The following is a 25,498-nucleotide window of genomic DNA, read 5'->3' as shown; positions in this document are numbered from 1 at the left end:
GTGAGCAGAAAAAGAACACCATGAGCACCCAAACAGTGACCAAAATTCCGTTGGTAGATTTCTCCAAATCAGAGGACTGCTCGAATCCAGGGACAAGTTCTTGGCTCTCCGCTCGCAGAGAAGTTTGCCATGCACTTGAAGAGTTTGGTTGTTTCATTGCAATCCTGTCAAACAAAGTGTCTTTGGAGCTTCACAACACTTTGTTTGGTACATTGAGCGAGATGTTTGATTTCCCCACCGAAATCAAAGCCCAACATGCTTACCAAGACAAGCCTTTCCCTGGCTATTTCACTAAGAATCTTGCCCATGAATCCATGTTCCTTGATAATGTTTCAAACCCAGAAGAACTTCAGAGATTCTCACATATTTTTTGGCCCAACGGAAACCATCAGTTTCGGTATACTTTTCAAAACATATGTTTTTGGATTGTTCATTTTAATTGTTGTCTAATTTTAATTGTTGTTGTTTTTTTTGTTGAGCCAGTGACAGTGTTAATATGTATATGAAAGTGTTGGCAGAACTAAATGAAGTTGTGACGAGAATGGTATTCGAGAACTATGGTGTAGAGAAGTATCATGATGATCACATTCAATCGAGTTTTTACTCCATGAAATTTACTAAATACAAAGAACCGAAGAAAGGTGAAAGCGATGTGAGCCTAGCTAGTCATACGGACAAGAACTTTTCCACCATTCTCTGTCAAAATCATGTCAATGGTTTGGAGATAAAGACAAAGGATGATCAATGGATATGTGTTGATCTTCCTCCTTCATCTTTCATATTCCTAGCAAGTGATGTGTTTCAGGTATGTATATGCCATAAATTTTCATTTAATATAACTATATATATTTGTACTGCATTCACCACTAATATATGTATATATCACATCTCTCACATGCATACGTAATATAAGTGAGTTGCAACTTTGAAAATTCCACGTAGTTATAAGCCCACACTACTCTTTTATTTAATAGATGAAAAATCAATTTTCTAGCTTGATGATGAAATTCATGTGAAACCAATATATATTAATCCATCGGCATCCAATTGAGGTGATTATCTATAGTATAAATAACGTATTTTTCAACAATTACCAATTAGCTATTGTCTAATAATATTTCTGTCCACTTTATGGAAGAGTTCCAAAATTCCAATCTCTCGTTCTCATAAAACAAATGTTTTTAAGAGATAATTAGGTTTGGATTCTTTAGAAAAATAGTTTTTAGATTGAGACCGGGGGTGTTTTAAAATTTATAAGAAACTTTTTTAAATTCATAATAAAGTTCTTTTAATTTGTAAGAAAATTCTTTTAATTCATAATAAAGTTCTCTCTCGATTTGAAGGGCATTTCTCCTCCTAAGGTATAGAGTGGGCTTTATAGAGGCTGTATATTAGGTTAACATAAACCCTAAACCCTAACATAAAGCCGTCAAAGAAGAAAAATAAAAGGACTTGATTAAAAACTCTAAATCACTACCGGTCTTAGTCTAAGAAAGACTTAAAAAATGGACTAAACTCTAAATTTCCTTATTTTTAATCACTAAAAATTTTGAAAGAACTTTTTTGTCCAACCAATGTTTATCCATACTATGAGATATATATCATTAATTAATTAGTTCTTTCTTTTTTTGTTTGTAGTTCTAGTGTAATTCCAAATTTTATTTTATTTTTCATACTAGGTTTGGAGCAATGATAGAATACGGTCTTGTAGACATAGAGTCGTTGTGAAGGAAACTAAGGTTAGATATTCATTCGGGCTTGCTTCACTCAAAAAAGGGGTAACATACATACCGAAGGAGCTTGTGGACAAGGACAATCCCTTAAGATATAAGCCACTTGATCAGTCAGAATATCTTAAAGCACAACTCATCGGCACTTCTGGATCATCCCTTACCGTCAAGGCATATTGTGGCATTTGATTTTTTATTTTTTTGGGAATCAATAAAGAAGTAGGATTTGTATAATGATTTCAGAATATAACAATATAATATAGCTGGAATATATTTTCTTTGCTTTTTTTCCCAATTAATAAAAAAGTTACGCATGCATGTTTTCGATCTTAACTATTGTTTTGATGTCATTATACTTGGTTTCTTATTATATTTGAGATTTTAAGGGTTTGCTGGGCTGTATATATAATATTCACTCTATTAATGTTGGGGATGGATATATCAGTTCCACGCCATTTCTCAAACATTAATTAAAATCAGGAAACAAACTAAAGAGGATTTTAATGCTTGCTGCTTGACCCTATGAATATTGGTTCCTTAAAGATATGGGCAACCACAATCTGTTCAAAGAAAAGCTTAAAAAAAAGTGGAAAAGTAATTATTATTTCTCCAAGAAGAAGCGCACTTAATTTAGAGCTGATTACTCTCCTTTAATATACATCCCCTCAAGTGACTATTCTATAAGGATCTTACATATAATGTCAAAAAAGAATCTGGAAGATAGATTACTTGTTATGGAAAATACATGAACTACCTAAATAGACTTCCAAAAGATAACACAAATCGTCAGAAAAAAGATGTTGATGTCTTGATGATGCTGCAAAAACTGTGCTTGTTTTTCTGCTTCCTCTTATCCAATTTTGCTCCTCTAATCGTAATTGGGGGTCCTAAAATCCTTCTTTTTGTCTCAGTTAAATCTGAGCCCTTGAAAGATTCCCGTATCCCACATAAAAGAAAAAGCACATGTATTATATGGGAATCTATATATACGGGTTAAGTGGCTCACATTATGAGAATCTTTTCAAAAGTAGCCGTTGGGGATGATTATAAAACTTGTAAATCAGACTTGTCTTCCCCACACAGTATTAGCAATTTCTGAATTAATGGGTTCCAATGCCTTGACATCAGAGATTAAGCCACATGCAGTTTGCGTACCATTCCCAGCTCAAGGTCACATAAACCCAATGCTGAAATTAGCCAAACTCCTCCACTACAAAGGCTTCCACATAACCTTTGTGAACACAGAGTTCATCCACAAGCGCCTGCTGAAATCCCAAGGCCCCAACTCCCTCAATGGCCTCCCCACCTTTAGATTCGAAACCATTCCTGATGGCCTCCTTCCGGCTGATGATCATGCCCATATTGCCACCCAACACATGCCTTCGGTATGCGAATCCACAAGGAAGACCTGCTTGGCACCCTTCAGAGACCTTGTGTCCAAACTCAATTCTTCGCGGGATGTTCCTCCTGTGAGCTGCGTAGTTTCTGATGGTATCATGCACTTTGCTCTTGATGTAGCCAAAGAACTGAGGCTTCCCCAAATTCTTTTCTGGACTACAAGTGCTTGTGGCTTCATGGGGTACCTTCAGTATCGGCCTCTCATTGAAAAGGGCATCATTCCTCTTAAAGGTACTATTGTATTCATCAATCAAAATGAGGAAATGACATCAAATTTCCGAGTCTTCATTTGGAAACCACTGACTGTACTATTTATTTTCTTTGATTTGCAGATGCTAGTTATTTGACAAACGGGTATTTGGATTCTGTAATAGATTGGATACCAGGCATGAAGGGTATCCGATTAAGGGACCTCTCTAGCTTCATTAGAACAACCGACCCAGATGACCCAATTCTGGATTTTGTTTTGGTTGATACAGAACGAGCTCAAAGAGCTTCTGCTATCATTTTGAACACCTTCCATGCATTAGAGCATGAAGTTTTGGGTGCACTTTCACATTTGCTACCACCCATTTACTCCATTGGACCTCTACAACTACAACTTACTCAAATCCCAATAGATAACGATTTGAAGTTGATTGGATCAAACCTATGGACAGAAGAGGTAGAGTGTCTTGGATGGCTTGACTCTAAAGAACCTAATTCTGTGTTTTATGTCAACTTTGGAAGCCTCACAGTCATGACATCCGAGCAGCTGATTGAGTTGTCTTGGGGGCTTGCACACAGCAACCAGACCTTTTTGTGGGTCATTAGGCCTGACCTAGTGGAAGCAGGGGAATTAGAATCAGCTGTGGTACTTCCACCAGAGTTTGTGGAAGAGACCAAGGAAAGAGGTCTATTGGCAAGTTGGTGCCCTCAAGAACTTGTTCTGAGCCACCAAGCAATTGGAGGGTTCTTGACCCACAGTGGGTGGAACTCTACCATTGAAAGTGTTTGTGGTGGAGTGCCCATGATTTGTTGGCCCTTCAATGCTGACCAACAGACCAATTGTAGGTTCTATCAATATCCCCAACATACTTTATATACTCAACATTAAATTTAAAATTGTTAAAATTTATTAACATACCAAACACTTTTTTTCCAAAATGTCCTTACTCAAACCCAATAAACAGCTGAAGCCTATGCACACTCAACACACACTCAATTTTACCAAACACCTTTACCACTACCAAACACCCTTTGAAAACGTCGGTGACTTACCACAAAACACTCTTTGAAACGTTTGGTGGCTTTCATCATCATCTCTAACTCCACAACACAGTAGGAAGCAAATCCCCTACAAGCAGACCTTGACATCCAACAACTGCCGATCTCGACTTCAGCCTTGGCAAGGCCAACACCAAAACTTTCTTTGTTCCAGACGAAGCGTAGGTAGTCATGGTGAACTTATGGTCGCTCTGTTAATCCTCAAAGAATATCTTTAACTTTCTTGAGATATCAGTGTAAGGACATGGATGGCCCATTTTTTCCAGAAAATATTGCAATCGGAATATACGAAATCTATGAAAAACCCAAAAGGGATTGATTCTCTATAGTTCTAAGAAGCAGAAATTCAACACCAAAACTTCACTTTCTCTCTCGTCTTCTCCCTTGGAATTTACTCAAAGTCTCCATTAAAATTTCTTGAAGAAAACTCAAATATCAAAAGCTTCGGCAGTATGTAAGGTTGAGAGCATCGCCCCCCTTTTATTCATCCTAAAAATTACCCTTTTTTGCTTCAATTCAATTTCATTAGCAGAGGAAATTACATATTTAATTTTATACTTAGTTTAATTTTGGTTTAGGATCTTTTTTAAGTTCTATTTTGGTTTATTAATTGTTTTATTTGTTTAATAAATATTCAGATTTATTTTCTCAAATTTGTCCCTCCTTTTACATTATTAAATCTCAGTCAAATTCAACAAATTTATACTTGTTTTAAAGTCATGCATCTTCTCTTTATAACCATATAAAAATCATTCAAATTGAAATTCTAAAACTAAAATAATTAACCCCAAAATAGGATAATCGAAACTACCAATTTTTCTTAAAAAAATTTCAAATTTTTCAAACTTTATCAAATTTCAATTCTCTTTAATTCTAATATTTCAAATTAGTTCTTATGACTAAGAAATTATGAAATATAATTTATACTTAAATTATAATTAAAGAAAATACAACCAAAAGAATTTAAAATCATAACTTAAAAAAATTATGGACAAAAATTGAACAAGGTATAAAATATGAGAGGAGGAGAGTCTGGTTCGAAAAAGATAGAAAAAAGAGAAAAATTAGATAAGAGAGTTGGTTTTGGATCTTTGCTCCTCTGGTATATGGTGATATTAGAGACAGAGGTGGGTTTGTGGGGAAGAAGATGAACAGCCCACGAACTTATAAAACGGAATTGGAGCAATTTTTTTGTTAATTTTGTTTTTTTTAATAGGAGTTATTGAGCTAACAGTGTTAGATAGCTGTTAGGTAGGATAGCTGTTAGGTAGGAGGACAGGTGTCAAAATACTATGCAAGGGACAGGGAGGGGACTCGAGAATTGGTGGACTCCTATAGCTAGCAGCCTAGCACTTGTATGAAACTGATAAGGCTTCTCTTTCCCAGACCAATCCATTTTCCTTAGCTTTGTGTATGATTAATTTTAAAGAGAGAAGAGAAGAGAATTGAGAATGGATTCTAGTGCCTTGACAAAGAAGCCACATGCAGTTTGCGTACCATTCCCAGCTCAAGGTCACATAAACCCAATGCTGAAATTAGCCAAACTTCTCCACTACAAAGGCTTCCACATAACCTTTATCAACACAGAGTACAACCACAAACGCCTGCTTAAATCCCGAGGTCCCAACTCCCTTGTTGGCCTCCCCACCTTCCGATTCGAAACCATTCCCGATGGTCTCCCTCCAAGTGATGCCAATGCTACACAAGACATACCATCCCTAGCCAATTCCATAAGTAAAAACTGCTTACCACCTTTCAAAGACCTTCTCTCCAAGCTCAATACTTCGCCAAACTCCCCTGCCGTTACTTGCATAGTTTCTGATGGTGGCATGACCTTCACACTTGATGCAGCCCAGGAACTCGGAATTCCCAACGTTCTTTTCCAGACAACAAGTGCTTGTGGCTTCATGGCCTACCTTCACTATCACGCTCTCATTCAAAAGGGTTTCTTTCCTTGTAAAGGTACAATTGTATTAATCACTTAAATAAGGAAATGACTTCAAATTTCTGAGTGGACGTTTCTTTGATTTTGCAGATGAGAGTTATTTGACAAACGGGCATTTGGACACTGTGATAGATTGGATACCAGGTATGAGAGGAATTCGTTTGAAGGATATCCCCAGCTTCATTAGAACCACAGACCCACATGACCAAATGCTTGTTTATGTTGTGTCTGAGCTCCAACGATCCCAAAGAGCTTCTGCTATCATTTTGAACACATATGATGCCTTAGAGAATCAAGTTTTGGATGCATTTTCGAGTTTGGGATTGCTTCCACCTATTTACTCAATTGGACCTCTACAACTACAACTAGTTCAAATCCCAAGAAATAATAAAGATTTGAACTTCATTGGGTCGAACCTATGGAGAGAACAACCAGAGTGTCTTGAATGGCTTGATTCTAAAGAACCCAATTCAGTGGTTTATGTCAACTTCGGAAGCATCACAGTCATGACATCCGAGCAGCTAATTGAGTTTGCTTGGGGACTTGCAAATACCAACAAGCCCTTTTTGTGGGTCATTAGGCCTGACCTTGTGCAAGCAGGGGACCAATCAGTTGTTGCACTTCCACCAGAGTTTGTGGAAGAGACTAAGGAAAGGGGTCTACTGGCAAGTTGGTGCCCTCAAGAACAAGTCCTGAACCACCCTTCTATTGGAGGGTTCTTGACTCACAGTGGATGGAACTCTACCCTTGAAAGTGTTTGTGGTGGAGTGCCTATGATTTGTTGGCCATTCTTTGCTGACCAACAGATCAATTGCAGGTACTGTTGCAAAGAGTGGGGCATAGGCATGGAGATAGAGGGTGATGTCAAAAGGGATTATGTAGAAGGGCTTGTGAGAAAGTTGATGGAGGGAGAGGAGGGCAAAGAGATAAGAAAGAAGGCCATGGAATGGAAGAAGTTGGCAGAGGAGGCCACTACTGCTCCTAATGGCTCATCTTTCTTGGATTTGGACAAGATGATCAACAAGCTTGGTGCTTCTTTCTCCGAGAAATTAGAATGTACTTAATTAAATTAGAGATAAGGCTACTTCTTAGTTTGTACTTGGATCATTGATCTAGTACTTCATGAATGAATTAAATATAATTTGTAGTTTTGGAATTTACCCTGGCTCTTGAGAAATTCCAGAGTCCATACCTAAATAAAGGGACTATGTATCTGTTTCAACAGTACCATGGTTGTAATTTCTAATAATTTCCATGCAGTGCCAATATTCCACTTCCAGGCTTGTCTGAATGCTTCAAGTTTTTCTTCTTGTTTTGAAGTGGATAATCTGATCTGCAAACCAATTTTCTGGTTGCGTTAAGGTTACAACGAAGTTGCAATCATATACTTGTCTCTCAGTATCCCTATCTCCCTTTTGATTGACTAGGGTCTCAAATCTCAATCATATATGGCTATCAAAGGTGTTAGCCCTTTACTCTATTGTCTTTCAAAAAAGTCGAAGTACGGAAGTAATACTATTTTCATTTGCAACATCCGGAGATTTGAGTTGACAAATCACATATGTTTCTTCATTAGATTTTGATTCGAATGCCCAATGACTGATGACTAGCTAACCATTATTTTCATCAACAGATCGGAAAGAGAAGGACAGACAAGAGAGAGAGAGAGAGAGAGAAATGGACAGAGAAGAGAGAGAGGGAAATAGACAGAGGATAGAGAAAGGGAGGCCGGTAGACAACCCGCAGACGGACGGTGTGGTCAGGTGGGGTCGGTACTTGGGTGGCTGGGTTTTGATTTTTTTTTTTTTCTTTTTTGGTCTAATGAGGGTATTAATTTTAATAAAATGAAAGGTGTGTAATGAGAAATTAGATAAATTAAAAAGAAAAATTGGTGTGAAATAAGAAAGAGATGTGTAGTTAGAGTCAAGGAGTAAAATTTCGATGGAAATTTCGACGGAAATTTTCGTGGAAATTTCGATTAAAATTTCGATTTCGACAAAATTAGATAAAAACGACAGAAATTGTTATCAAAATACGGAAATTTTGAATGAAACTTGACCATATACTTATTTAACATATTATCTACTATATTAATAAAAAACATTGAAGAAACCAAATTATATAGTAGATTTTATATAATATAAAACAAATATATATATATATAATGCAATTATGCAATCTACATTAATGAGCCACTCATAATTTTCCATCTTGGAGGTATATATAAATACTGAGTCACGAAGCAAAGTCTGCACATAGTCATATTGAAAAGCTTCATTTTAATTTTTAGTTTCCCTACTTTGTAATTCTTTTATAATTTTAAGGGTTTTTGTTTTGGATAAATTATTCCCAAGGACAAAAAAACACAAGGTTTTTAACTAGAAATCCACCTAAAAAAATTAAGCAAATGGACATTCTATTTTTCCTGTGTGTGGTCGGCAATGTAAAAAAAGCTGGGGCTCAGCATCTGCATCTGCATTTGGAGTTAATGCTTGATATGAATCAAACTCATGCATATTTTCACTCGAAATCATTATTCTCATAAAGTTTAAAGAAGAGCCATAAAACTTTGGGGCCTCAAATATTAATTGGGTATGCATGGCCCATCAGGAACTGGTATCATCACTTGGCAGCTAGGCCTTTATTAAAACAAAGAAGGTGTAGTAGTATCCTCATCAAGAGGCCCAACTCCATCAAAAGAACTAAGAGAAAATGGGCTATGACCCGACCCAAATGCCTTAATATGGTCTTTGAGTGATCTCTTGTGCTTGAAGTCCGAGCCACAAATGCAGAGCCAGCGCTTGCCACAGTTCTTCTCATGGGTCCTCCAGTCACCTTTCACAGCCAGCAGCTTCCCACACTTACGGCACATGAAGGGCTTCATGCCATGTTTCCTCTTGTAGTGGGTTTGCAGAGTCCGGAAGTCTTTGAGAGGCTTTGCTCTCGGGTGGTCGATGTTGTTCTTGCACCCTTCTGCACAGCAATAGCATGGGATGCCTAACATGGTTCGTGGCTGTGTTCCCTTCAGTGACTCTGGCCCTCTTCGGTACTGTGATCCATGCCCCCACATGTGCATCTGCCATATATATAGGAATCATGACATGCATATATAAATTTTCTAATTTTGCAAATACCAACTTAATGCTCCTTTGGTATGATTAATTTGAAGGGTTTTGGTTTTGAAATCAAGGAATGTGAATCCAAGTTGAAACCTGAGTGCCGCTTTTGAAATCAAAGATTAATGTTGATCGAAGTTGAAACCCATTCGAGCCCTATATACAAAAGGGATTAATGGGGTAGCAGCAAATGCTTTCGATCAGCTGTTGAATTGGTAAAAATTTTGAGTGAGGATTGTATATGCCTTGAAATTTTACAACAATTTGGATCACCCGGAAGTGAGAAACCTTACACATAAAAGAAAATTATGAACCAAATATTTGAAGGAGATCGAGTTTGATATATATATAATTATTAGAACAAGGTTTAGTACGTTGTACCTGGAGATTATTGTAGCGGTTAAATGTCTTGAAGCAGACTTGGCAAGAAAAATGAGTGAAGCCAATGAGTATTTGTTCTGGAGTTGGTATCCAATATTTTTGTGCTACCACATTAATTTCATGACCTACCTTCTCATTCGAATTGAAGGAGACATCTGATGAATAATATTCTGGCAGGCCAATGTGTAAGGCCACAGTGACTTCCTCATCTTTATGATCTGCATTGCATAGTTTAGGGTTCTGATAATCTTGGCAAGGCCCTTCGGGTGAACGAAGTAGGCAACTTATGAGTGGTAGAGGCTCAAGATCAAGATCAGCATTTAGGTTCTTATTTGGGAAAAGATTGAGGGTCTGATCGTCAGGATGGTTTGCAGAAAATAAGGGAGAGGATGTTGATGAAATTTCAGAGGGCTCCATATGATGAGTAATGAATGGTGCAATATATCTCTTGATTAAAGATATCAAGGTTTTTATAATGAGATATATGAATGCATGGTGATAATCATGAGAGAGAGAGAGAGAGAGGGTGGTAGGGTGGCTGGAGAATATTGTAGTTGAACGAAAAGAACCTTTGTTGAGGGGGTCATAACTATGGGCTGTAAGCACTGTGTATATGTTTCAGGAAAGGAGGGAAATAACCTTAAATTCTGTGGCCCATGTCACCTGAATTTAGCAAGAATTGCACCACAGAGGGTTGAAAATCTAGGGCAATATGCATCATGCATGCACTAGCTATATATAGTACTACTCTGCTAATTACCCAACAGTCAACCCATGCCAGGCACATGAGAATGAGAGAGAGAGAGAGGTTTGCAGGGTGAATCATTAATTTCTAGTTGTTTAGGACATTTCCTTGATATTCATTACGTGCAAGATTTAATTAAGCTAGCTAGCTATAGTTGATTGGTTGTTTATCCTACCTTTATAATTTAGTTATCCCCCAAAGTTGACATGTTATCTTCAATTTAATTATTACCGTAGAACTACTAGAGCTAGCATTAATTATGAGAATGTGGTTTCCTTGCATTTCATATTGACTTGGCCATTTGATGGCTTGCTAGCTAGCTAGCCAAAGCAATATTTTGAGCACCATTAAGAAATATATATGTGTTCACTGGTCAGTGACTGTAGCTCAATTACCAAGTAGACCCAATTTGAACAAGTGCAGCTTATACGTACCTTGCTAGCTAGCCGTTCTGAGTCCTCATGGGAGCCACCATAGATGATCGATCTACGTTGGAGAGTTCTGCATTCCCATGTCTTTTTTGGTGTTTTCATGAGATTTTATTTAAAAACATATTGATATATATAACTTAACGAGGTATCCTATTTAACATGTACTCATATTGCACAGTTTATTTGAAATGAGATATTAATATTGTGACTAGAATTGAAACTAATTAAATATGCATTGTAGAAAATTCAAATTTATCTTGACAAAACAATATGATGGCCGATGGTTTGAATTACTGTTAATACTTTTTCTATTAGATGAGCAAAACTTGACTGCAATGAGCGTATATATACACCCTTACATGCATGTTAATAATTATGCATTCACTTATTATAAGAATAAGAGTGTAAATACCTGTTACGGTCAATTTTTTCTCCTATCAGACATATTGTTGATCTTGTATTAAAAGCTATATATGTAACTCATCCTTCTCATTTTTATATGGGAACCCTTAATATTCCTAATGAAAAATAATTACTTAATACTTAAAAATAAAAAATATATATTGAAGTGAAGTGTTATTAATGAATCAAAATGTCAAATAATTACAAAGAAACATGAATACATAATTAGAACAATTGAGAATCTAGTTTTGGATCACTGCAATTAATACAACATGAATAGATAATTCTAATAAAAAAATGATGACACATGACAACTGTACGTATTCAGTTGAGAGTATAAAATAAAATGCAAAAATTGAGAGAAATTAGGAGAGATTAGGAGAGATTATTAGAATGAGAAAGTATAAGAGACAATGAAATATATATATATGTGTGTGTGTGTGTGTGTGCATGAAATTTTTGAATTAGATTGTGCTATACTTTGAAATCCGATCGATGGTGTTTTTAGTAGCTGTCCAAGGGATTGATTTACTTTTGAGTATGCTTTGTTTGCTTTGCTCTTCTCATCAATATATTTAAATATTATGGGATGGTCCAAGTGATGAGAATGTGTGAAATAAATGATTGAGATTATGATATATTTACGTACCATTCGATTTCCTCCATTTAACCAAGAAAGAACCAAGCTAGATGACTCAAACCGAGCCAAAATATTAGGCCTGACTGCCTGAGCTCAACGTACCCGGGCTAAAAGAAAAGACACATATTATGAGAGTTGTACAAGTCAACAAAATTTCTTATTCAGGGATTCCAATCACTCCCCTCTTCGATCTCTTCAAGGTTCATACATTATGAAAAGAAAGATTAAACACTTTAATGAACGAAACAATGAAAAGAAAAAATTTATAATAGAGCATGATCTAAGAAAAATAGTGCATAAGTTGGTTGATTAGTTCATCTTTTCTTGCCATAGCTGTGCAGAAAACAAGAAATTTCGATCTTGAAGCAGTAACCCTAGTGTTACACAGATTTCGATCCAAAAAAAATTATGAATGGCTAACGAGAGAATATGGCCGGAGATCGATGGACTGTTGAAGAACATGAATTTTATTATGAAGATTATACAATTGAAACTTTTCATCAAATCATGTATTTATGAATGAGTTCTTTTAGGTATCTGGGGTACTTTCTGAAGTAGCAACTCCAGCTGCTTCTGTTTCTGAGGAGACATATTGTGGATTCTGTGAATCTGAGACCAACAATAACAAACATAGATTCAATCATTCAATTTCCATGAGCGCATGCACAAATACATATAACATGTACATCAGTATAGAGAGAGAGAGCTAGATTAATTTTAATAGCAATGGTGTGCCCTAATATAGAAGAGTAATACTCATTTAGAATTATACTGTACGGTTTTAATTATAATATGCTTAATGATAATGATTAACATACAGTATAACAACATAATATAATATATCCCATTCGATTTGAGAGTGGAGCAGTGCCACTCCATATGTGTGAAAAAGAATAAGACCAAGAAGTATTGGGAAATACAGCGTTTATATACAGAATAATTTCCTTAATTGATCACATAGTATAATGCTTCTTTTGATCTTATGATCATTTTATGATCTCATAAAGTTCATCTTATGATCACCGTTCATTTGCATTACATATGAAATCGTGTACAACAAGTATATATATGTACTTGATACGTACTATACAGAATAATTTCGTATAGACAATAATATATTGATCGATCCTAGTATAGCTAGCTAGGAAAGAGAAGATTATACATGGCAATTATTGTATAACCTATCACCTAAGTTTTGGTGTTTAAAAGAAACTACACAATATGTCAATATTAGCTAAGGACGGAACATAATTCCAACATGACATATATATATATATATATATCATGCATGCCTAAGGGCTAAGGCAATGAGACAACATCCGACAGAAAATTTGTATTTACAGAGTTGGGGTTATGAACTGATGACTATGGCCAAAAACAAAATGGCTACAAAAATATATGTCCAGTCATGACCACTCAACCACGTACAGGTCCACTTCCATATATAAGGTTAAAGAACCTTCTTTATGGTCTGGACTTCATCAAGGTAAAAAAACTTAGATGCGTTTTCTGAACATTGATCAAATTGTCTCATGCCAAAGATATGGAAAAAGTATGATTATTTATATAGCATTTCTAAGCTATGAATTTGTGCCATATATGACATCTACCTAGAGTAATCGTGCGTGACCTATAGACATGAATATATATAGAGAGTGAGTAATATTTTCTCTACCACATAATATGTATGTTTAATAAGAAAACATTACTCGAAGATATAATTATATGATACCCGAATGTAAGGTATAATATGACTCTGACTGTTTGTGCGATATATGACATCAATTAATTGATGCCCGTTTTTTAATTTCCTTGGCTCATCATCAATCATCAATGGCAGTATCTAACATGCACGCACCCCTCTTTATACGACCACTTGGCTGCATTTTCAGAATGAACCAAGGCCGAAGCCACATGCATGCAGTAGTCACTGTTAGTTTACACTCTGTGGCTCTGTGCTTCTGATCTGTCATGAGTCATGACTTTGTATTGACCCCTCTGGGTCTTCACTCAACACAAACCAGACAGCTCACTCACATGGGTTGGCTTGCCCTTGTAGCCCCACTAGCTAGGTCCATGTTAGACAAATTCCTAGGGAAACAAAAATCCTATATATATAGTTTGTGGGACTAATTATTGGAGTTGTGTGGTTGGGCCCGACTGATCATCAGTGTGGATGAAGTTAATTCTATATTTAAAAATTGACACAACAATCTATAAATATATAAATCCAGAATTCACTATTAATATATAGCATTTGAAGATATCTACTGGAATTAATCTTACCCTGATGGTAGACTTAATTAAGTAGTTAATTAAATTGGAAGAATATCGGTACATACATAAACAATACTAGTAGTGGGTTCACGCTAGTTTTGTTGCCCCACACTAGTAGAAAGTTTTTCCAATATTAAACTAATTTATATATTACTAATTCACAAATAACAAACAATTAATGCACACATACAAATATAAATTAATATCAAATCTAAAAATGAGATAAATTAATTAAGGTAGTTACCAGGAGGAGAGGTAAAAGGAGGATGCCTTGTGGGGGGTTGTTGTAGGAGTGGAGGATAAGAGGAGAAGGAGCCCTGCTCCATGTGCGTAGGATAGTAGACATATGAAGGTGAGGGAATACGGTGCGCCTGGGGTGTAGAAAATGTTCCCCTTGGAGATTGAAAAGAATACCCATAATAATAGGGAGTGCCCATTGTTGAAGGTGATAATGATCCTCCATACAGTTGGTGCTGGTAGTACTGGGGCTGTTGGACTTGTGGGTTGTACATAGCCTGCTGCATGCATTAACCATTCAATATTAAATTAATAATGCATGTGAACCAATTGTTGTATGTGTTTGTATGTATGCATGAGTACTGAGTGAGAGAGAGAGAGAGAGAGAGAGAGAGAGAGAGAGAGAGAGAGAGAGAGAGAGAGAGAGAGAGAGAGAGAGAGAGAGAGAGAGAGAGAGAGAGAGACTAACTTGATGGTACCCATAATCTGCGGGAGTGTAGGTTGGGTAGCTGCAAATCAGTATTCAACGAGATTGATGAGTAATTAAGGATGATATTCAGAAAATTACTTTATAACTGATATATATTGAATAAATTAATTTCTTTCCAAAAAATTAGGTTAGAAGTTAAAGAGTCGTTTCACTAGTTGGAGAAACTGGTAACATATGATAAATTTATGCTAATGCATGCTTCTTATCACCCTAAATTTGTTTTTAAGGTGATATAAAGTATACATGAAACCAATGACAGAAAGAAAACATGACTTAATTGTCACCTTAATCAGTGAAAATTTATTATATGTGACGAAAGGTGATGTTACGAATCCATTCATATATGTTATATATGCACAATAACTTTTTAATTAAGATCTATATTGAGGACTTGAACGATATATAGCTCATATATAGTAGGTGAAAGTAATTAATTCATCTTAACTGTTCGTGTCCAATTCATCAACACATGACATGTAAATTCAATTACCAAATTAAATACATCTTTTAATTTGCAGCATATATGTTTTTTTTTGGCCACTTTGCAGCATATATGTTTAGCTGAAACTGAACCATACAAAGTTTGAAAACACAAAGACATAGGAAGCACCACCCTAAAGTCAAGTGATGAAGACAAAGATGACCACATTGAACAGAACAAGAATATACCTATCTGAAAAGCAAGATCGCTACTAAGGCTTAGGTTGGGATTACTGTGAAAAAAAACAGCTGTGAAGTAAAGTCAGCTGTGAAATAAAGCAGTTGAGTGTTTGATAAAATATATTTTCAAAAGTGTTGTGAGTACAAAAAACAGTATGAAAGTGTTTGGTAAATTGTAATGTAAAACTGTTGTGGCTATTTATAATTACTACAATGAGAGTATTATAAGTAAAATAAAATTTTCATTGTTACTGTGATTCACTGCAGCTTTCAAAAGCACCTACAAACTTGCTTTCTATTTTTGCTGTGAGGAGTTGAGAATTGTGAGACAAAGCACTTTTTCATTTTTTTACCAAACACCAAAACTGATGTGAGTAATTAAGAATTGTCATTTACAGCAGCTTTTGGGTCATCCACAACAATCTAAACAGGGTCTAAATCTATTTGTCATTCATCGCCCAAATGTCACTCTGTTTATCTTTTTTGTTTCATACAAATTTTCTCTTTATAGTCTATAGATAGAATAAAAGTATTAGAAAATTAAGATGAGTAGTAAATAGCTAGATAAGCACAAAATAGTCCTTAAATTTGTACATTGAAGTAATTGATAGAGGAACAGCATGACTACCACATTGCACAACCTTTTTTTTCTTACCCTACTTTTCTTTTCCATCTAGAAGTCAAACAATTGTTTTTTTGGGAGTTGAATAATATTTTAAAATAAACGGTCTGACATATTATATTGTCAATTTTTTTATTAATCAACAATTGCCGTCCATAAAATTTGGACTTATGAACTCTTTTCATAAAAGAGGGATTGGGTGCTACGAGACCACATGGTCATTGGCTTTATATTATCATTATTAATGGTATCACATATGATTTGCTACCCACCCATAGTGGGAGGGGTGCCCTACTAATCCGAGGGCTTAGGAAATGTTTAAGAAGTACATTGTCCACCTAGCTTAATTTTTGTTATAAATATAAAAAAAAAAAATGCCTCTACTCACATAAGGATGCATGTTATGATCATAACGTGCACGTAGGATGAGGCATAAAAGCTAGGAAGGCCCCATGGCTCTAGGGGTGTCCTTATATATGCCCCTGTAAGTTTATGCCCATCCAGAGAACACATAGCACCCCACCTCCTTAAGTAGGGTCAATTTATATGATTTGTATTTGCTATTTGCCTATTTACAGGTTGATACCAACTGTACCGAGAAAATATTTAATGAAACTTCAAAAAATAAAAGGACACCACGTCTATTTACTGCAAATTTCTCTTTTTAATTCATTGCATGGACCATTTCTCAACCCCAAAACAAAAAAAAAAAACCAAAAAAAAAAAATGTAACCCCTTACCTGTAAGATGGATACATAATAGGCTGCGGAGGCGGTAACGGCGGTGGCAATGGTGGCACTCCGCCACCATAGGACGGCGCAGCAGCAGCCTGTGGTAGTACTCCACTTCCCTGATATGGACTGCCTCCTTGGTTTCTTCCTGTACATCCCAAATATTATCAAATTAATTATTCATTTTCAAGTCCAATTAAGAAATTGCAATTGATTTAATCAAACATATATATAATATAATGTACCTCTAGGGGGCGAAGGTCGAGGCCGACCCAATGAAGCAATGTTGCAATTTGCTCTTCTTCCATCGATCACAGGGTTTGGATTCGCACAAGCCCTTCTTGCCGATTCGGAATCACGAAAAGTCACCTACTCATCATTTGATTACAACCCAAATTCAGTGTTTGAACAAATATATACATCTTATGTTGTGCATATGAGTGAGGTGATTTATCAAACACTTACAAATCCATATCCTTTAGACTTTCCGGTACTCTTGTCTGTGATGATAACAGCCTCAAGAATCTCTCCAAACTGCTCGAAATAGCTGCGCAGTTCCTCGGTGGGTGTCTCCCAAGCTAGTCCTCCAACAAACACTTTGGTGAACGTGGTGTCTCCGAATTGGGATCGGTAATGTGGGTGAGCCATATTGGCAAGCAGATCATCAAAATCAGAAGCAGATGATCGATATGATCGATGTCTCTGTTTTTGCAAGAACCAGAGTATACCCTTTGGTCTATTAATTAGTTGGCAAACAATTGGGTAAGTTCAAGTATGGTCTCTTCTTCTACATCTTGCTCTGGCTCTATATGTGCCTCCATCTTCGCCATCATTAGTTTAAAATGTTGTTGTTGTTGGTATTTTTGTAAAATATTTGATGGGCAGTTTGAAATGGAGATGGGGGTTGGTTGGTTGGTTGATTGAGTGAGTGAGAGAAAAAGAGAAATAGAAAGCATCCGACAGCTGCAAACGCTGATTTGCTGGATATGAATGAATTAGGAGATGGAGGGGTTGGCTTTGTAATACCGAATGACAGCTGCGAGACTAACGCACTTGAACTTGTGTCCTCCCTGTCCCTCTGCATTAATATACCCTCCCACCCTCCAATCAAATATTATTAATCCACTCCCATTTTTAATTCTCTATTTACTTGTTCTTTACTTCTTTGTGTTCTTCTCCACCTTGCTTTTGTCTTTTTCTTTTTTTCTATTTAGGTGAGAGAATTCAAATTTAAAATATCTCCAATATTGTGGATAGAAATATCACTAAACTAGTAGCTAATTAATACAACCTCTTAGTCTTAATTATCTAGTCCAAAAAAAACAATGTCACACCCAAAAAATGCATAATATATATGTTCAAATTAATGTGGACATCTTATTCTTGATATGCGGTTCAATGACCGAAAACTCTTCGATTTTGGATCTTTCATTAAAGATCATTTTTGTAAAAAATTGATTAAATATAAAAAAATTTATTAATTTGATTATCATATCATCATTTCAATTTTATTAAACAAATTGTGTTTTTTTGCATATGATCAAAGAATTTTTAATATAATTGATTTTTGTAAAGATGACCCATCAAAAAATATTAAAAATAAACGATTTTAATTATTAAACTACGTTGTGAGACGGTCAAAATGGTTTCGTCTACAAATTTATTTGTTTTTTTAATGTGAAGGTTCACACTAGATTCTTTTACTATATGTTATCTGTAATTAGGTCTTTGTTTATGATTAATGTTACAAGGTGTGGGTATCAGATACCCCAACATTTGTACTCATTGTGGGTCTGATCTGCTAGCTAAGCTAAGCCATTAAGATGGACCATCCGATCATCATCGAGTTGCCACTTTGCATCGACAAATGATTCAGTGGATGTGATTGCTTATTGTACTGTACTCTGTTGGATAATCAGAATAAAAAAAGCTCTTCATATAGTGCTAAAAGCTGTTCATATGGTGCTGCTGATCGAGCACTACCCAATAATGAGTTTAATTGGTTCTTTCCATTTTTTATCTGTTTAATTTCTGGATCGAACCAATGAAAAACTGACAATTGGGTTGCTCCAAAGGAGCTCGATCCATTAATGTTATTTTACTCTGCGCATGTTAAACTTAGCTGGTTATGGTCAAAAGAACAGCTAATTTTAGTTTATAAAAGATTTAATCTTTTTATTCTTTTCTTATTCGTGAACTGCTTCTAAATGCTAATCAAATATTCCCACATGACCCCATGTTCCCAACTATCTAATCATAAGCTGTTTACAAAGCCAACTTCCAAACAAGAGAACAACCGAAAGAAAACAGTAGTACGTTAAGATTACAAAACCAATGGGTCACAGAATGCAGATAAAAAATCATGTGCATTAATACAAAAATCAAAATCTAGACTAGTATTTATTAGGCATAAATTCAATTTAGACAAGTAACTATATATGTTATTTCAACGGGGTTTATGAACTTTTAAATATTTCAAATATATATCCGATCTATTATCTAAATTGAAAAATGAATTTATGTCCATTGATTCGTTGAGAGATTAGTTAAATGACAGTTTGGCTTTTACTGACAGGGATTACTTGGTGATGTAGCGCTATCTCAGCAAACATTTCCCGCCAAATGAGCGACACGGGCCCACAATTTAATAATAATAGAGAGAGAGAGTTTGTGGGCCCGTGTCAAGGGTTAGGTGGACCCGCGGGAAATGAGCGACATGGGTCCACCTAACCCCTGACACGGGTCCACAAACTCATCATCTCTTTCTCGCTTGTTGAACACAAGTGAGGGATTTATATTCGAATTTGGGGGAAAACGTGATGTTTTTGGAAGACTAAATGGTCAGGAGAGCGTTCGACGAGCGGGAAAGAGGTGATGGGTGTGTGGGCCCGTGTCAAGTGGATATGTGTCCCTCATTTGGCGGGAAATGTATGTTGAGTTGGTGCCACGTCGCCAATTAATTCCCGTTAACAAAAGCTAAGTTGACATTTAACTGATCTCTCAATAAATTGATGAACGAAATTTTATTTTTTAATTTACATAATAAATCAGATGTATATTTGAAATATTTGAAAGTTTATGAACTCCGTTGAAATAACATATATAGTTATGTGTCTAAATTAAATTTATGTCTATTTATTAATTATATACGTGTCCATCTGCATGAATCATTCCCAATCCTTGGTCATAATCATTAATTAACTCAAAAGTTGAACCTCTTATAGTCTATTATTATATGCTAATGGAAGACCATTATCTCGTCCATAAGCTAATCAGTTAATCACCATGCGAGCCATAAAGTCTCTGACTCTCTCTCTCTCTCTCTCTCTCTCTCTCTCTCTCTCTCTCTCTCTCTCTCTCTCTCTCTCTCTCTCTCTCTCTCTCTCTCTCTATGTAGGATTATGACTTTTGAGGATATTTTGACATTCCAACGTGGGATTACTTGCATATATGTTTCTAATTTTTATGTCGTAAAGCTTGTATTAAATTACTATATGTTTAATAAGACTCTAAATGTGGATAAAAAATTCAGTTAATTAAAAATCAATACAATTAATAATTTAGATTGACAATCTAATTTTTCATGAGAATATTGTCGATGGAAATATTATGGGCTTGTTTAATAGTGTTTTTTGAAATAGTCAAAAATATATTTGCTTATGTTTGGCAACAAAAATAAGAAGTGTTTTTGGGTTCTAAAGCACTTGAAAGCGCTTCCGGGTGAAGCACCTACGTACCAGGTGCTTTCTTAAGAAGTGCTTCTAAGTATATTAACAAGAAGCACTTGAATTTTTTTTAAAAAAATTTATGTATTTCTAACAAAAGCGCTTCTAGTGAATGCACTATTGAACAAAAGTGTTTTCTATAGAAATACTCCCAAACAAGTCCTATATATATGTGTGACGAAGAAGTTTTGAGTAAGAATATCTTTATTTAAGAAAAGTGAGATTTAAATGAGAACATTCTATTTCCAGCTTTGCCGCCTAATAATAAGAAGTGTTTTTTTTTGTAGGTTCTCTTTCAAACATTATTTTTGGAAAAATCAGCAAAATTAGAAATATATTGTTTGGTTATTTGATTACCATTATATTATCTTATTTTTATGATACATATTATTTGTAGTGTATATGTTAGATTTTAGATTTCCAACAAATGGGACAAACTCATAGTCTAATTTGATCATAGAGAAAATCAAGGTATATTTGATCTAATATCAAATTAAAGCAAAGTGGGGCCTACTTACTATTCAATAATAAAAAAATCTGACATCTTCATTATTTCATCAATTCTAATAAATTAAATTTTACCAAAAATAATAAATAATATTTACTCTAAACTACATTTGCCACCGACATTGAAAATATTCTATAAAAAAAAAAAATCTTAAAAATGGTTGAAGTACATTACAAACTTCTGTATAACTGCAAATGAGTGTTTGATTGTAAAGCTGTGAGGAGCAGAGAGAGCAGACGCACGCACAATGAGCTCGGTCGCAGTGATTATGTTGCTTGTTGCCAGCGTTAGGGATGAGGAGGAGACAGCTATCTATGACTAGTTTTTATGAATTAGCAAGTGTACAAGTCCGTGAACTGGCACTGCTAGTCCTCGCCACGTGGGGTCCTATCACTCTTTCACAACATGCAATGAGCTGGATATCCATCTACTCTCTCTCTCTCTCTCTCTCTCTCTCTCTCTCTCTCGCATTTGCATTATATATGTTTATGGGTGACCCTCCTTGCCTGCACCAATCAATGGCTATTTAAAGCTGCACTGCACTTGACTGCAGTGCAGTCACGACCCCAAATTGCATTGATCAACAGAACCAAAAAAAGAAAAAGGCAGCATTCTCTGTGACTTTAATGTCCTCAAAGCTCTCCCACTAATGGCAGCAGTCATGTACTCATGTTTCCTATACCCCAAAAGCAAGACTGCAACACCCTTTTCTCATCAGTACTCAGCCTTCCTTCATCATAGGATATTCAAAAGCTGATTAATTTTTTCGACTCTTTGACAGTTTGACCTTTTCTATCTTTCTTGATCCCTTTTCATCAACATGTTCTCTGTCTCATGCATCATCGATCTTCTCCAATTAATTTAGATCCTTGACAATTCTCAACTTTGTAAATCCTATACAAACATTGCAATCTTGATTAATGACCAATGAGTAATTCCACCCTTTTGCTCTAGTACTAGGTTTTTTAAACTTTATACAACATGTTAATTTAATTCTTAATTTGTACATAGTAGCATATATATTTTGATGTATTAATTATATATAGTTCATTTGAGTACTTCTCAAAAAACTATATATAATTTCTTAAAGCATTTGTAATGGTGAGGTTCATTTCAATTTTATTACAATAAATTGAATTAAAGGTAAAAAAAAAAAAAAAAGACTTACAGCGGTAGAATTCATTTCAATTAGGGATCAATAGTTCATTTCAGAAATCAAAAATATGAACTCTAAAGTGAAATTCATTTCAATAAGTTGGCCCACCATATGAAAAAGTATATATCTACAGCCTCTCTCATGTTGACATATAGACTGTATTATATTTCCTTATCTCTCATTTTAAAACTGCAGTTCAGTTCAATAGATACCAAAACAGTTCACAAAATTTAACTATATATTGAACTGATACGATAGCAATTTAACTGCAATTGGACTTAATTGCTATCGTATTTGGTAATTTCAATCATGCACTTCCAATACGATAGCAATTAAATCCAAATCGTTAACTTCGTTTAAATCGATGATGAAATCCGGTGTACTTTGCACGTGAGTGACATTTCGGACATCTTACTATACATGGATGCCTATGTAAGCCATACCCGCTATTCTACGCAATCATTTTGAAAAAATAAAAAGTTTTAACATCAAATTGAATATATTAAACGACCAGTATGTGCTTAAATAGGCATCTAGAGGGACTAAATTGTTCGAAATATCAATCATGTGCGAAGCACGTGCTTTTACTTCATATTTTCCGTCAACAATTTAAACAATATATGTTAATTATTTGGACTTAATTTCTATCGTATAGAAAGTACTAGACCAAAATCGCCAAAAATAAAATTATAGGACCAAAATGAAAAATTTGTAAAAACATAGAGACCAAAAGTGTCATTTAGCCTAAAATTAAAACAGTACTGGAAGCCCAATCCCGAATATGGTGCAAAACTCACCTTAATATCATGTCTTTAAGTCCTCCACTTCTTTTTCAGGCTCAACCTAGAGGCACTTAAAATATTCAAAAGCCCGACGACCTTAGTTTGATCCAATTCAAAGTTCAAAATTTTGTGTTAGTGTTAGCCCGATCCGACTTGTTTTACATTTTTACGTTTTGTCCAACCCTTGAGTACAAATTTTGAAGTTAAAAACAACATATTTATTTTATAACAATTACATGACCAAACAATTTTTTATTTTGATTGATTTGTTTGCAGAAATGATTTTTAAAAAATTATTTGAAAAATTAATGGTTTCTCTTATGAAACTATATTGTAAAATAAAAATAAGAGTTAATTATAGTAATGGTCCACAAACTATACGTCAAGTATCACTTTAGTCTAGGGTTGCCCATCGGTTGGTTCGGATCGGTATTGGGGCTTACCAAACCAAAACCAAAAAATTCGGTATTTTTCGATTTCGGTATTTTTCGGTTTCGATATTTTTTGGTTCGGTAATTTTTGGTAAATTTTAGTTTTCGGTTCGATTTCGGTAATTTTGGTATCGGATATTTTCGGTTCATTTTCGATTTACTTCGGTATATCTTCGGTTCATTTTCGGTTTACTTCGGTATATCTTCGGTTCATTTTCAGTTTAATTATAATAATACTAATTATTATATACCAATATAAATTAAAATTTAATCAAATATGATGCATAAAATATAATGTTTGATGAATATATATTTGCACGAGTAGTATTGGTAGTTTAGTATAGTACTAGTATTTTACCCTAGTAATTAATAAATATACTAGTATAATTAGTTTAATAATATGTATTAGTACATATCCTATTAATTTAGTATGTATATATACCGATAAATATAAGTGTATATATATATGCATTACTTACCTAAAGATAAGATTTTTATTTTCTTAAAAATAATAACATTTACTTTATTAGAGAATGACTCTATATATTAACTCACACTTTTGATAATATTAATATGATAACATTATACAATTATATTTTTTTATAGTTATTTAAGATATTAGTAGTTTAATATTTATTGTACCACTAACATAATAGTATTATATAAGCATATATAACTAAATTTCGATAATTGTTTCAGTTTTTTCGGTATATATTTTGGTTTTTTCTATAATAATCGATTTAGTTTCTTTCGGTAATAATTTTCGGTAATCGGTCGATTTACCAACTTTTTTCGATTTTTACCTAAACCAACCTAACTTTTTTCGATATACCAAATCAAAAAAATTTGGTCGGTTCGGTAAAAACCAAACCAAAAGGCAGCCCTACTTTAGTCCTCAAATTTTATTTTGAAATTTTAGGGCCCTTAAACTTTCCAACTTTTCTCACTTGTGGTCATTATCGTTACATGTGTCAACTTTTCCATCCAAATGCTTACCTGGCAGTTAAAAGTCTCACTTTTTTATGCTTACATAGACAAAAATTAATAACAAATTCTTAAAAAATTAAGAAAAATGAAAATTATATATTAAAAAAAAACAGTCGGCAGCCACCTACCCCTCCCTTCACCATCACCCAACCCACACCCTGCGCAGCCCGTCGCCGCCCTCATCGCCGGCGTTCGACTGCACGCCGTCAGCGATCTCCTCCTCTCTCTTTTTTTTTTATCTCTCTCTCTCTCTCTCTCTTGTTCACGGATGCGAAACGACTAGAGCAGAAATGGGTGGCGAGTTACTAAAATCCCTATTTGGGATTTGCAGATTTTGAGCAAATGCAGCAATAACTGGAGAGTTTTTACTAAAAGAGGTATCCAAGAGCTGAGATCAATCATAGACAATGAACCCATCTTAGATTTGAAATGGTTGATAATGTTCTCTGATTTCCTCATCCACAAATCCATCTAAGAACAAAAACAAAAAATGGTGCCACTTTGTAAGTTATTGAGAGAGAAGAGAGTGGTGGTTTGCTACTCCATGGAATCTGTAATCATTTAAGATAAGAGTGCCTAATTAGAACCATGGTGGCAGGGACGGATCCAGGATCCAAATCCTGGGGGGTCATGGTTAGGTGGAGTTTGGCGCTGCGAAGCGGCGGCGAAATTTTTTAGGGACCGAGCAGGTGACCGGTTGCGGTGGTGGGGGAGGCAGGCACCAGGGATCGGCGGTAGGTGGTGGGGGGTGGGTTAGGTCTGTGTGGGTTTGGGAAATTTGGTTCAAGAAGAAGACTTGGGGACTTGGGGTTGGGTATGTGAAGGGCACACGGGCTGG

At 35.2% G+C, this 25,498-nt stretch overlaps 3 protein-coding genes and 2 pseudogenes across 5 annotated transcripts; 3 read left to right on the top strand and 2 right to left on the bottom strand.

Moving 5' to 3' along the window:
• Positions 1 to 11: 11 nt before the first annotated feature.
• Positions 12 to 1,919, top strand: LOC147279494 (putative 2-oxoglutarate-dependent dioxygenase AOP1). Its single transcript, XM_086252448.1, has 3 exons — positions 12 to 397; positions 484 to 805; positions 1,680 to 1,919. The coding sequence occupies exons 1-3, from the start codon at positions 21 to 23 to the stop codon at positions 1,917 to 1,919; spliced, it is 939 nt and encodes a 312-aa protein (XP_086108574.1). The 5' UTR covers positions 12 to 20.
• A 914-nt stretch (positions 1,920 to 2,833) lies between these two features.
• Positions 2,834 to 4,224, top strand: LOC147279493 (7-deoxyloganetin glucosyltransferase pseudogene; annotated as a pseudogene).
• Positions 4,225 to 5,777: 1,553 nt separating this feature from the next.
• Positions 5,778 to 7,605, top strand: LOC147279492 ((R)-mandelonitrile beta-glucosyltransferase-like; annotated as a pseudogene). Its single transcript, XR_015123449.1, has 2 exons — positions 5,778 to 6,356; positions 6,430 to 7,605. The product of XR_015123449.1 is annotated as a (R)-mandelonitrile beta-glucosyltransferase-like (transcript).
• Positions 7,606 to 8,983: 1,378 nt separating this feature from the next.
• LOC147279491 (protein TRANSPARENT TESTA 1-like) lies at positions 8,984 to 10,253 on the bottom strand. The gene is made up of 2 exons (XM_086252035.1): positions 9,837 to 10,253; positions 8,984 to 9,415 (listed from the first exon to the last, which is right to left on the bottom strand). The coding sequence occupies exons 1-2, from the start codon at positions 10,251 to 10,253 to the stop codon at positions 8,984 to 8,986; spliced, it is 849 nt and encodes a 282-aa protein (XP_086108161.1).
• Positions 10,254 to 12,246: 1,993 nt separating this feature from the next.
• Positions 12,247 to 18,095, bottom strand: LOC147279490 (RNA-binding (RRM/RBD/RNP motifs) family protein). Of its 2 annotated transcripts, none has more exons than XM_086251640.1 (6): positions 17,537 to 18,095; positions 17,317 to 17,440; positions 17,081 to 17,219; positions 15,038 to 15,077; positions 14,576 to 14,849; positions 12,247 to 12,663 (listed from the first exon to the last, which is right to left on the bottom strand). In XM_086251640.1, exons 1-6 carry the CDS (start codon positions 17,717 to 17,719, stop codon positions 12,584 to 12,586), a joined length of 840 nt encoding a protein of 279 aa, XP_086107766.1. In that variant the 5' UTR covers positions 17,720 to 18,095; the 3' UTR covers positions 12,247 to 12,583. The 2 variants fall into 2 exon arrangements, with proteins under 2 accessions (XP_086107766.1, XP_086107767.1); XM_086251641.1 differs by having other exon boundaries at positions 14,576 to 14,846.
• Positions 18,096 to 25,498: the final 7,403 nt, after the last annotated feature.

Source organism: Dryas octopetala, chromosome 7, assembly GCF_963921425.1.
Source record: "Dryas octopetala chromosome 7, drDryOcto1.1, whole genome shotgun sequence".
Taxonomy (NCBI): Eukaryota; Viridiplantae; Streptophyta; class Magnoliopsida; order Rosales; family Rosaceae; genus Dryas; species Dryas octopetala.
The sequence above is the reverse complement of the archived record's forward strand: the minus strand, read 5'-3'. Positions and strand labels throughout refer to the sequence as shown.